Genomic DNA, 13899 nt, shown 5'->3' with positions numbered 1-13899 from the left:
CCTGAGAAATTGTAAAATGTCAAAATCTCCGTCTGCATGCAATGCTACGTTTATTTCTTAAAATCAATTCAGTTCAATTTAGTTTATTTGTATAAGGCCAATATATGACAAAAGTCAAAAAATTCAGCAGGGACATGATTCTTAAAAGTAAAGGTAACCCCCTCCTTCTCTAGTACATGAATAAAAAAATACAGACAGGAATCTGCTCAAAGGGCAAAGAGAGTTCATTTGAAAAAGTCTGGAAACATAATCATTTATTCTCTCTAAGGGATAGATAAACTTTTCACGGAGTACTTGAAGAGAGGATGGTTGGGGGAAAAATGTAAGGAGCCACTGAAAAGGAAGACTGATCTATTACAAAAAGCTGTTTAGAAAATATGTAGGTTCCTTCGCTGTATTTTCTGCTGTATAAATGCCTCTATACATAGAGTCAGAGAGCTCAACACGAGCCAGATCCCTTCAAAATCAACATTATAAGAAACTAATATCGTAACAGAATTAAAACGAATTGAAAATTATGTAGATAATGCTTAGTACCCACAACGATGTGAGAAGCATAGTTGTACAACGCAGAAGGCTTATCAGAAAGCAGGCATTTCTTTAAAATCTCCTGGTAGAAATTTGTTAACTTGAGACAACGCAGCAGACGACATGACTCTCCAAATCATGTGTCTTTGTGGTGACTCTAGATGCTGTTACTACAACTGGTGTCCAAGCCTTATCTCCACCAAACTCTCAAATGGGCTTTGCTTCACAATCTTCTCAAGGCTGCAGTTATCCATGTTTCTTGAGCAGGACTTTCTGACCATACGTTTTCCTTCTACTCAACTTTTAATTTTACTTGCAGACCCTTACAGCAAGTAAGGAAAACTTTTACAGCTCTATGTGAACGTTCTTTAGCAATGATCATTTGCAGCTGGACTGGATGGTGTTAATGGCTTTGTGCTGAACACCTGTCAAGTAAGCAGTAATAAACATGTCTGATTAAAAAAAAAATACTTCAGTTTACTGGTCATATTTAATATTCTAATATTCCGGGGAGGAGGAGGGTTTGTTTTTATAAACTGTAAGTCATTACCACTTAAATAAACAGAAATAGATCCTTGAATTACATCAATGCGAGTAAGAAATCTACAAATTTCACTTTTTAAATGGGACTCCTAAAATACTAAAACTCAGGTTTTTTGTCATTCTAAATCATGACAGAAACTGTATTTGCACTCTGTTTCCAGAAAAGCTCTAACTGTCTCTGAGTGGAAAGCTTCATCACATCTGCTTTGAGTCTGGCTTTCTCAACCACTATGTTCTCGATAATAAAACAATGATATGACCACTGACAATTTATTTAGTCATTTGTCAGGTATGTAATCTTTATTGTCACAATACTTTATTGCATGACATAATTCCTGCAAAAAAGTAATTGCAATTTGAAAGTGTTAGACAGCTTTATGCTCCTTCATAAACTACTGTGGTCTTCATAAGGGAGGTGGAGGGAACATTCACACCAGCCCCAGACTGCTGTCTGAACAGACAGAAACAAATGCATGACAATGTTAGAATGCAGGTCATTGAGAGAGACTCAGACAGAAAGGGAACCTGCACCTCTTGTCTCGCTGTGAAGGAAAATGTGGCTACAGGGCAGGGGACTGAGCAGCAATGCTGCCCTGTTAGAGAGACCTTAAATGTTTCTGTGTTTCCAACAAGGCCTATAGGGGATATTTCAGCTGAAATAGAAGAAGTGACAAGGGAGTACTAGTCCAGAGAGAGCTACTGAGTAGGCGCAAAGTAGACCTGTTTGATTTTCCAAAGACAACAGGGTTAGAGCCACGAATCTCAGGAAGTAGGTTGATGTTGCGAGCTAAAAATAGTATGAAGGTGTGTGGGCTTGACAACCTTGTGTCTTAGCAGTGTGCATGTCATCTATGCAGTCCTGTAATGGTATAGGTGGGGGGTTTAGACATCAGCAAAGAAACCAGCTTCTAAGCTTGATGTTTCAAGGCAGCATGTTAACTGATGAAAATGAAGGGGATCAATACAATCCCCATCTCTTTATGAGATAGAGGCTGCTGTTAGCTTAACATGTTTGGTACTCCATATTTTTCCAGTCTGCGATGCTGCTAATTACACACTAATAGTGAATGTAATGACTTTGTGTTCCAAAATTTTCATGCGTGGTTCTACTTTGTAAATAGCAATTTGCAATGACATGTGACCATTTAATTGGTCGAAAAGTACTGTAACTGGTGCCAGCAAGGGATACGATTACAGACGACGTCTCTTCTTAATTGCATACACATGCTCTGTTTGCAAGCTGAACCGAAGGCATCTACTTCTTTAAATGAAAGAAACAAAGCACTACATCTCAAGGACTTTAAACATTTTAATGAATCCTAAGTAAAAATTTATGTATTGGAATTGTTTGTGATGCAGAAAGGAATAGACAGAGAAATTTAATTCACCTTGAAAACTAAGGGAGAATGAGCCATAATGCATAAATTATGGTAATAATTATATTTACTGCATCCAACATCAGAGAGAGAAGCAGAAGAAACACAAACTGCACATTTTTAAGAAAAGAACAAACTAATGATAACTGGTAAATTATCTAAACATGAAGAAAACATATGTGACTCCCACAAAACATAATTACTCATGACACTTAATCATCTAACTTATTTTCAAAACACCAAACTAGAAGAAAGTCATTAGATTTAATGAGCAAAACAGCACAGTCAGTCACGGCAATTTTTATATCAGACAACAATAACCTATAGTTTCCTCTTTAAGCAGTTGTTTTTGCATAGTGTCATAACTCATTTTTGGACACATATTATTTACAACAGATGTCAATGTTTTCTTATCTTTTATTCTTTTATCTTTTGTCTGAAAGGAAATTGTTTTGTGGCGTCTCCATGGCCCTCTTACTGTGCACTGAACCTTACAGAGCATTCGTCCTTTTTGTCAGTGCCTGTCACCTGTTCTCTTTCCTTTCCTCTCCCTCCCTTTATCTCCCCCCTCACAACCCACCTTCCAGTCTTTCTACTCTCAATCTGACAATTGAAGTCCAGGGGGAGACTCATGGATTTGCTTCGGGGAGAGTTGTGAAAGGGGAGGTGGAGAATATACATTTGGTGTAGCGATTCTTCACATCTCAATGTATATCGCTTGTTTTTTTTCTGATTAACTTAGTATGTTTGATCTCTGGAGGATTCTGTTCAGTTCCCATCGTCTGATTTGAAAAAGACAGCGTGCTATAAGCAAGGAAACGTTACTAGATAAAAGCCACTGTGCAAACTGTGTGTGTTTTCTGAACACTCATTTCTCTTCACCGTGAGACTAACACTTTTCTTTTAAGCCTCTACATTATGTGCCACTGCATTGTTGTAAATACAACAAAGAATTAACTTACCTGAGACAACAAGGCTAAAATTATGAGATTCATGTCCAATTTACCAGAGTTTTCAAGTCTGATATTAATGGCAAGAAATGTTTGTATGGTACAATGATGGTAGCTAACTGTTAAGTTAAATCATATTGGGGAGATTATACACTCAGCTATTTAGTTACTGATAATCTACTTAACCAGATATCTCCTTGCTCCAAATATATGACACAATCTAAGACATTGTGGAGGTGAAGCAATTTGGACAGCTAGACTTCAAGCACAAATGCACAGGTGACTCATCAGGATGTCATACAGTGTTATCTTCCAGAGGCGCTTTACAATGTTCCATCTCATTATTGAGTTATAGTAATATAATAACTACTATAGTAATATGAATATAGTAACTTTCCTACAATATTTGGTAGAAATGAAGAAAACACAATTAGTTAAAATAAAATGTAATGTATCACCAGTGTACATATGTTTACAAGCACAACCTTGATGGGTTTTATTGGAATTTTGATATAATGGTCCAACACAATATAAAGCATAATTGTTAAAATGCAACACAAAAAAGATATTTGAATATATTTTTACAAATACATATCTGAATAGTGTACTTTCCAAAGTCAAGTCAGTCAGTCAGTTATCAAACAAAGCAGAAGCCACCCCAGAAACATCAGTGAAGAATTTATGAATAAAAAGTAAAATCTCAAATTTTGAAGCCCTAAAAGAGCACTGTTCAATACATCATATGAAAATGAAAAAAAAAAAAATAATAGGACAACTCCCCAACTACATGTCATGTTTGCAGAAATGCAGAAAATAGTTTCAAACATAATAATAATAATAATAATAATAATAATAATAATAATAATAATAATAATAATAATAATAATAATAATATACATCTTCATTGTGTCTCGGTTCAAGAGAACGCCTGGCGAAGACAAGAATCTGAATCAGATCTCAAAAAGGTAGGTAAGCATTCATGGAATGACATTGGATTAATAGTAAGTAGGATGAGGTAGACTGTGGGAAAAGAGATGAGAAAAGAAGAAAAGCTGCTGGTTCAACGTGTTGTTCCGAGTTTCTCTGAGAAAGGCAGCTAATCCAAGAAAGCACGAACTGTTCCTGAGGGAAGCAGGGGAGAGCAGGCTCGTAAGTATAAAGGGTTTTGTCCACAAAAATGAGTTGCCAAAGACGGGTTGTAAATATATAGGTAAGTTTCCAGGTGTATAGCTATGTGGCAGAAAACCTTCACTGCAAATAACCCTGAACACATCATCTACCTAGGTGGCAGCATCAGACTGTGGTCAGAGCTGATGCACTCTAAACACTTAGTCATCATTTTATCTTAAATGCTGAGTTTATAATGTGTGGAAACAAGTTTGGTAGTTTTAGGCAAACACTGGTTCAACAATTGAGGCCAAACTATTTGCTGGGTTTGGGAAGAGAAAACTATGAGTCTTAAAACAAGAGGGTGAAGGAGCCTCCCTAACATTTAGAGGCAAACAGTTTCATAACTTACAAGCTGAAATCACAAAAGCCCAATCACCTCTGGTCAGCTGACCTTTGGTGATGGTGAAGGAGAGGAAAGTTGGAGGAAGGCCATTAAAATATTTAAAAACAAATGCAAGTATTTGTATCTAGATAAGGAAATCATTTGTACACATAACCCCCAAGAAGTGCAGTGGTACTTGTGGTGACAGACTACAATGCATTGATGCAAAGTTGTAAAAACAGCTACATCCCAGAGTTTTCAGTTGTTTTTGGTCAAAAGTATATATTTAAGAAAAATATATATTTTTTATTTCTCTTTACCATTATGCACCTTTGTAATGGTTTATCACATTAAAACAAATTTGAAGACATCTAAGGGGGTGGCTTAGAGCACATTTACTTAGAACACAGTAAATGTGCAAACACAGTAAATGTTTTCCCACAAGAGTGAAAAAATCTAAAACATTTTACCACAGGTGTATACGTTTTTTATGTTCTAAAAACACATCCAAAAAGCAAGTAATTACAGTAGCAAAGCATAGAAAAGCTTTGCTTTACAATTATTCTGCTACTCTGTTCTGAAACATTTTATTTGAGTCTGCAAAACAGTACTTCCTGAATAATGCATGCAACACTTTCCATAACTCAACCCACTATACTCAGAAAATAAATGTATACATATCATCAGACTAAAACACACGTACACATATAGTCACTTTGACAAAGGTTCTCTAAATTGAACATCTGTCGTAGATATTTTTTGAGGTAAATGAGAAAGGTTGGTGTGTTGATCATAATGCCATTGTAACATTTCAATAGAGAGATTAAAATTTATATATCTGAATACAATTTATTCAGTACAGGGAGCTAATAAAAAATGATCTCAAGAATATTTGTATAGTAATATAATCTACACTAAGACCTCAGCAACCCGAACTGTACAAACCATAACTAAAACATGAAAACAGAATATTTTTAGCTGTAAAAAAATGAGTTTCATAATTCTAATTGGATACTTGAACCAGGCCTCTGTCCTAATATTGATAAGGACTTTATATATTCAATGTATATTCAAGGTTTAACTGACCTTCAAATAAACCAACTGTACATAAAGCATCCATTACTTTTATGTTTCATGAGCTGACAGATTTAATAACTGTCAGTATCTTATATATATGGGGTTTTTTTGTCACTCAGCAGCCATCTTAGAAAGCCACCGGCAGTCCAGAGAAACAAAAAAGGGTTAAGTAATTATTATTCTAAGAGTAATATGAATATTTAATAGAGTAACTACTACTAAAAGCGATATATATATATATATATATATATTATCTCAGTTCTTTTTAAATGATTTTTGTATTCACTTCAAACATTAAATATACTCTAAGCAAAATGTACTAGCTTAAAATTAGACACAGTGTAACATCAACGTTTTGGTTCAGGGGAGCATTTTAACCCGACCCTCATCTTCCTGTTATCATAGTTACTGAGACTAGAAAATCCACGTTGTGATCAAAGGACAGGCATTTAACCCTGAGGTGCACAGCAACATTTAACAGACCTGGAAATGTAGATCAGAGACTGCGAACCTACAGAGGATGTCACAGATAACAGGTTGATCTAGGCCATACCAACAAGATGAATGTTATGATGTCTGTGCCCAGCTTGTGTGGAATAAATCACCCATGATCGCCACACAATGCATGGTGGTTAAACTTTAGTTGGACTTGCACCTGACTGGTGCAGCATGGGAGCAGACTCACAAAAATCAAGGTGGCTGCAGTTTTTAGAGCGAGGAGCAGCAACTGCAGTCCGGTGAGACACACGCTTGGATGTTTTTTTAAGTCATTAGAGGACCTATAGCTCAAGGCATGGTGACCTCACCTCTAAGCTGTCTGGAAAAAAAAAAATTATATGCACATGCTTTACCTTAATATGTGACAAAGAGAAATCTGGAAAAATTATGAAGTATTCTCATGTTTCGGCTTTTTGCAACTTCTTAAAAAGATGGGGGCAGGGGGAATCTAACGACTTTGCTCTCTTCCCCAAACAATGCTCTATTGTTAAGAGGATCTACTCAGGGTGTCTGGTCCCCCCATCCCAATCTTCCTCTGTAACAAAGGAGTGTGTGTCTGTGTCTGTGCAGGTGTGGGAACAAAGGAACTGGCAAGAGACAGAGATACAATGTAGAGCTCAAGGTTGATGTAAAGGGTGAATGCAATGTTATCTCTAGCATGTGAGTGACCGGCTCTTGAGGATTTTTTTGTTTGCGTTTAGGTTACAGCTCAATCATCAGTTGTGAAACACCAGAAAAGCTGCCAATGTGCCCACAAAAGATGGGTAGAGAGAGATTTCCTTCACAGGAGTACCTGTGATGTTTCTCCTCTCACACAAAATCTTTCCTCCTTAGATGAAACTCTATCTAACAAGTTTGAAATGTTTTAAAGTTAAATGTAATTGAAACTTAGAAAATTTTAAATGTATTTGAGATTTTACGACAAAAGCACTAAGTGTTTTAGTAAAGACAAGGGCTTTTAATGCTTTTTCTCGTCAATTTTTGTTCATAGCAGTCGTTCAAAATAAAATAACTATTATGGATAAAAATAAATACCAATATAGTAATAACAATGACATTGAAATGAAAATGTACTGAATTTTTATCAAATTTATGCATTTCTTGTTTTCTACCTTTATTATTGTTGTTGAAAATGCAAACAGCCTTTTAATTGTCCTTTAGATGCATTTTTTTTCTATATAAACAAACAAACAAGCAAACAGGAATTGACTTTGCTAAAACAATAAAAATTTATTTGACTGCTCCATTACCCAACAGCTATAAACTAGCCACCAAATGTGGCTTTAAATTTTAAGTAGCCTAAAGTTAATCTGTGCAAAGAAACCCAGAAGATTTATGAAAACTCATAGCAATATTTTCTGCATTGTGGTAAATCCTCATTGTATAAATAAAAACCCTGTGAATTGCAACATTGCAGACTTCTATACAGTTCTTTGTCAGAAGTGCTGACACCACGTTACCACTGTTGCTCAGAGTTTTATTATTTAATTAGTCTGTTTTTAAGGATTATTTTTTAAGTGGCTTCACAACTCTTTTATGCCAGCAAACAATGAAACTCACCAAGTACTGGTGCAGGTGCACACATCTTTATCACACTGACATTCCTGCCATGACTCATATCAGAAAAAAGCAAAAAAACCTCTCCTCCCTTAAGGATGTAAACTTTTTCTGGGATATGCAAAGTTGACTAAAAAGAATCATGACCTGGTGTCTTGTTCTGTCATCGTGGAAATTCTGATTTGCTGTGCAATAGAGATTGCAAATTTTTGGAGACTAAATTTGTGATCAGATTATTTAAATATTTTTCCCAAACATTTGCTTGATAATAGCTATCTAACTGCTTGCCTGTAATGTGGACTATAAAATGATAAGGCTTTGAGGACTTACATGCACCCTTTAGTGAAATATACTTTAAAAGTCAGAAAGTAAAAATATACTTTAAAGGGAGACTGTACTCACTAAAAAGGATGGTGCCCTGGGTTGATCTTGTTCTGACTGTCAAATAGAAAGTTGTGTCTTCTGCTCTGGTCAGTCGATTGTTGCTGTCATTTAAAGGGTGTGGAAGGGACAAAAGAGGTTTCAGCTCCAGGTACGACGTGCCATCAAAAGATGGGATATAGATGGTAGTATCTAAAAAACAAGAACAGAAATGAAACATTACATTTATTAGAGCAAATATTTTTAATATTTAAAGTTTGCTCTAAAACCTGAAGAGTTAATTTTAAAGTATATCATTGTTTTTATTGCAGTGACATAATGAATTCATACCAGTAATTAAACAGTTGTAACAAATAAAGCTGGATGAAGACAAGTTTCTCTTGCAATGGGATGTCCTGAGGGGGAATGGCAGAAAAGATGGAAAAGAAAGATATATCCAAAACAAAGTACTCCAACAGATATTTAAAATTCAAGCTCTGCTATTACCAATAACAAAGAAAGGTTATGTACATTAAAATCTCTTTCAAGTATTTTGCTTCTTCCAGTTACAAAGTTTCATAAAAGTGAAATAAGCTGAGCAACCTTTCGGCACAATCAACAAAAACTGAACATGCAGAAGCTTCATAAAAGCAGAATTAAGAGACATCTAGATTTTTCTGGTTTTACAAGCCACTTTGCTGGTTGCTCCCAGTTGCAAAGTGGTTTGTAAGTTTATTTTTCCAAAGAATGGCATACAAAGTGAAAGCAATGTCTGTAAGTGCTTTCCTTAGTAAGGAGAACAACCGAAATTGCCTGCTGTATCCCTTTACAGCACAGATAGCTTGTCTGTGAGCAGAGTCAGCAGAGGGCTGTCAGGGCTATGTGCTAGTGTGTCATTTCCCACTGGATGACAAAGGGTCTGATTTTAAGGAAAGGTGGAAGAAGTACAAGCTCAGGTCATCAACTACACAAGCCAGTGATAATCTGCTGGCCTTTTACACAAAGGACACTGTACACCAAGTGGATCGTTTGCTGTTCAGGAACTTGAAAGTCAGCTCAAAACAGCCCAAATGAGCCACAGCTAAGGGGATTCTGCTGATAGTCACTGCATCCAAATAAAAATAGTTTGTGCAAGATTAGTGCAAAAATATTGCACAATAAAATAACAAATTCTGTTCATTTGTACTTCCTGTTTTAAATATATACATATATAAATAGATTTTTAATGTGGTGAGGGCTGCAGTAAAATACTATTCATCATCACTTTTACCAGTTTGTCTCTTTCTTTAGATCAACTTTACAATTAAGTTGTGTCATATTTAACTTGTAAATCACACAATTTACTAAATTACCACAGATGATAGCCTAAGTTCCATTAATAATACAGCTTGAGAACCTTGGATGTATTAAGGGAGGTTGTTCTCTAGAAATGTTTTGGAGTAAAACATTTGTTCTTGTTTGCACAACAATTAACTTTTCTATTCATTACATAATTTTCCAAATACTTTTACTAAAAGCACTTGCATTTACTTCTTTATAGAGTTTGCTCTGTTTTTGATGTTTCTTGGTATCTATCCATGATGAGGGACGAATAATGTATTATAGATTTACTGTATCGGAAAGTATCAGCAATTCGAACTACCACATTTGACAACTTGAACTGTTTACCTGTTGAAAGAATAACCAAGATTCCCATGGCATTTTTCATATTGTCATGATCCTCTTTTTCTTAATGTGTTTTCAATACATTTTGAACTGACTCTTCTTTCCCATGAAAACAGTGTGGGTGATTTATTTATTTTTCCTGCAGAACATTATGTGGAACAGACACAGCAGCCAAGGCTTCAAGTTACAAAGAGAAAACATCAGCGACGGTGTTTCCGTTGTGGAAGAAGCAGTTCTATTGGATCAAAAATGATGACTCCATCCTGTAATATTTGCTGGCAAATGTCTGAGCAAGGATGACCAAGCTGGCTCACTTTTAAAGACACAGGCAATTACAGAAACCACACACTAGATGCCCACAAAAAGAGCTGGCAGCACCAAGCCACATTGTTGGCAAATCAGGAGGTACACCACATCAGATCCCATTAATGTCAAAGACAGACAGACAAAAACAGAAAAGCTAAAAAAAAAGCCCTTATCTGTTTCTCTTTTCTGTGTGATCTCTTGTTTTTCCTGATTAAATTTATTGACAGTCTTCATTCTACTCAAGTTACCTGCTCCAATCTGCATTTCTGTATTCAGTTTTCAGACAAAAAAGAACACACAAATGAACCCAACTCTTAAATGTAAGTTTATCATTTTGCCTATTTGCCACTGAACAAATAAATTATGACTAGTACACTGTAAAAAAAGAAATATGAATAATTTCTGAAGCTAAACTGGTTGAAAATTAAATGAGCATAAAAATGCAAATTAGATTTACAGAGCTGTGGTTCTTTAAGAGGGGAAAATTGCACACTTTCTTATTGCAACTGATGTTAGACGTTAAATAAAAGTTGCTGGAATGACACAAATGAGACATACTGTGCACTTGGCATTTTATTTTCCCTTAGGGGTCAGCTTCCTATATCACAGCTTCTAATATACAAGTCAGAAATAAACTCGGTGAGCTGTGGAATGAAGTTGTGATCAATACAGAGCAACCTTGAATAATTTTTCACTTCATTGGTTTCGTCTTTTACAAATACTACCTGACACAGGTGCCATTTATTACATCATTTTAAGATTGCTTTCTATTAATCATGAGGCTGGACAAAATGTTGTTGCAGAGGACTACATTCTAGAAGAAGAATGTATATAAAAATGTATTACATTACTTTGCAAAAGTACTGATACCCCATGCAGCTTGTCACGCTTTTTCCCCCCCTCACATTTCAGCTACATTTTTTAAATATATTTTATAGAGCTTTTTTATGATAAACCAACACAAAGTAGTGCTTAATTGTTATTTATTTATATTTGCAAAGGATGCATTAGTATTTAGGCCCCTTTACTGTAACATCCTTAAATAAAATCCAATGAAACTAATTGCTTTTTAAAGCTGCAGTACATAACTCTTATAAAAAAAATAAATAATTTTTAACATATTTGCTAAAACTCTCACCATGTCATGACAGTATGTTGAGGCTTTGTATCTGTAAAAAGATCAGTTTACCCCTTCCCCCCTCCTCTCTGTGCTATTGTTGCTCTCTGAAGAAATGCACCGCTCCAGACCAAAAACAAACAATGAGTCAATCAAACTGTACTTGTTCCTAAATGTTCTAATGGTGTAGGAAAAACTTGTTGTTAAGGAAAAACCATAACCATCTGCCGTCACCAGTGGCCCTGCTAACTAGCCTGAATATTTACAACAGGCTACGTTGTGGTCTGTTTGTCACGCAGTCATTAATTCAGGCAGAAAGCAGTTGTGTTTTCTGGAGTTTCTGACAGAAAATATGGTGGTATTGTGTTAAGTCTTTGAGAAATCAAAGAACATCACTCTCACAATCCTGCCTGATTTGTCCAGACAACAGTGGATACACAGGAAGGTGGTCAGAGTTGATGGGAAAATGGGCGTGACTAAATACAGGGCAATCTTTTGCATTTTTAAGGCTATAACACAAAACCTTTAAAAATAATACACTGAAAATGCTGAAAGTCTCAATAAATGTTGAAGTTAAATAATAATTTTGCAGGGCACTGTTTAAGAACTTAAGTCTCTTACTGTTCAATTGCATCACAAGTTTATAACAGCAATAAAAATAAAAGTTAGAGAATTATAAACAATCAGTAGTTATGCGTCTGTGTAATATTTGTCAGTAAGCTTTACTGTCATTGAAATGTCAACTATTTTCAGCATTTCTTTTGTTTATCATTAAATTACTTGCTAAAAATAAACAGGTTGCATACCCATGTGCATTAATATATTTGTTAAAGATCTGTGATACGTATCAGTGTTTCATCTAGGTCAGAAACCAGTCCACCTCTTGTCACTGTGTTGCATGATTTATCTATAATTAGCTCGTATCAGGGGTGACTCGCTTCACTGTTCTCATGTGGCTATTCCTTAATTCGACAAGATGTAATGACAAGATTGTCGCCGGGCAAAGTCGCTCTGTGGCAAATTTATGTTCAGAGACTGTGTCAGCATGTAAACAGCCCCTGGACGTTTAAAGCGGGCTATGAGAAACTCGTGTTGCAACGCACATTGTTGGATAAGTGCTCAAAGGAGATTGGACCCTGTTAAACCTGAGACTGTAGTTCTTTTGAGAAGGAGCAATTCCTCAAACTCAGCAAAAGTGACACTAAAAGGGTACTTCTGGTATTTAAAGAATAAGCTTTTAAGTCTGACAAGTAGGGGAATAAGCAGGAACCTCTTTTCTAGTTGAGGAAGGAAATTCATTGTTAGAATTAAATCAAACTGAACATTTGATTAATGTTACGGCTAATATCCGTAATTAATGTTACAGATAATAATTTCCTATGCTAGTAGGAAATTAATATCCTACTAGCATACAACAAAGCAGTTTATCACATAATCTAAAGAATCAAAAGTTTTAATCACCATTCTCTCCTAATTTGGGGAGTCACAAATGATATTTTGTCGTGCACCATTTGCATTTTCCTGAACCGAAAAATCTAACATTCTGGAATAAGTTAATAAAGAAAACAGCAAATGAATGCATCATTCATCTCCAATGGATCTTTAGGCAGTAGAAAACATCTTTAATAACTAACTCAATAAACCAGCGTCTGTATCATGCAAAGGGCGGGTAGCACCTTCTGTCAACATGGTCGTCTCCCCCAGGAAAAAAAAAGAAAACAAAACAAATGAGTCTTAAAAATAGAAACATTTTATCACAGTGCCTGCAGAGACAAATAATGCTTTGTAAATTAGCTAAACACCTGTAAATTAGCATTTTTAAGAAACATGGCAGACGTGTCAAATCAGGGTGCTGGGTGCAGGCGGACTACTCAGGCTCATGCTAATGACTCTTAATGTTAGCTCAGAGGCAGGATCGTGTCAGCTCTGGGAACATGAGATTATGCTATGAGCATAATTTCCCAACACTTTAAACTTTTCTTAGGTCAACAATGTGCAGCACATATGACAGTAATTAATGTTTACCTTGAAGTCTTCATTTAAAACTCATGACTGAAGGCATAATTATTTCAAGTTCTTCACTCTTGTCCTGGCTGCTAAGCCACTTCTTAATAAAAGGCACATGGCAGCCCTTTGGAGTTTGCCAAATGGTACTTGAAGGACTCTCAGACCATTAGCTCACCTGCCTAAAGACAGGTGAGGAGCATTGTTGTAGTAAGGCAATTGTACATTTTTGAGGAAAGATATTATTTGAATACAATTTAGAATAAGGTTGTAACATAAAATGTGGAATAAGCAGTGTTGTATAAAGTACTGAAATCTCAGAGTCAAGTAAAAGTACAAGTACCTCTCCAAAATACGACTTTGGTAAAAGTCGAAGTCACTGACTGAAATGTTACTTGAGTAAAAGTCTTAAAGTATCTGAAACTT

The 13899-nt window shown here is 35.7% G+C and overlaps 1 protein-coding gene across 1 annotated transcript in view; it reads right to left on the bottom strand.

Moving 5' to 3' along the window:
• Positions 1-13899, bottom strand: part of eys (eyes shut homolog (Drosophila)) — a 178783-nt gene that overhangs the window by 47571 nt on the left and 117313 nt on the right. Inside the window, exon 40 of the mRNA XM_023327993.1 lies at positions 8424-8594. Within this exon, the coding sequence (XP_023183761.1) occupies positions 8424-8594 (171 nt within the window). The remainder of the gene's footprint in view (positions 1-8423; positions 8595-13899) is intronic.

Source organism: Xiphophorus maculatus, chromosome 22 (assembly GCF_002775205.1).
Source record: "Xiphophorus maculatus strain JP 163 A chromosome 22, X_maculatus-5.0-male, whole genome shotgun sequence".
NCBI lineage: Eukaryota > Metazoa > Chordata > Actinopteri > Cyprinodontiformes > Poeciliidae > Xiphophorus > Xiphophorus maculatus.
The sequence above is the reverse complement of the archived record's forward strand: the minus strand, read 5'-3'. Positions and strand labels throughout refer to the sequence as shown.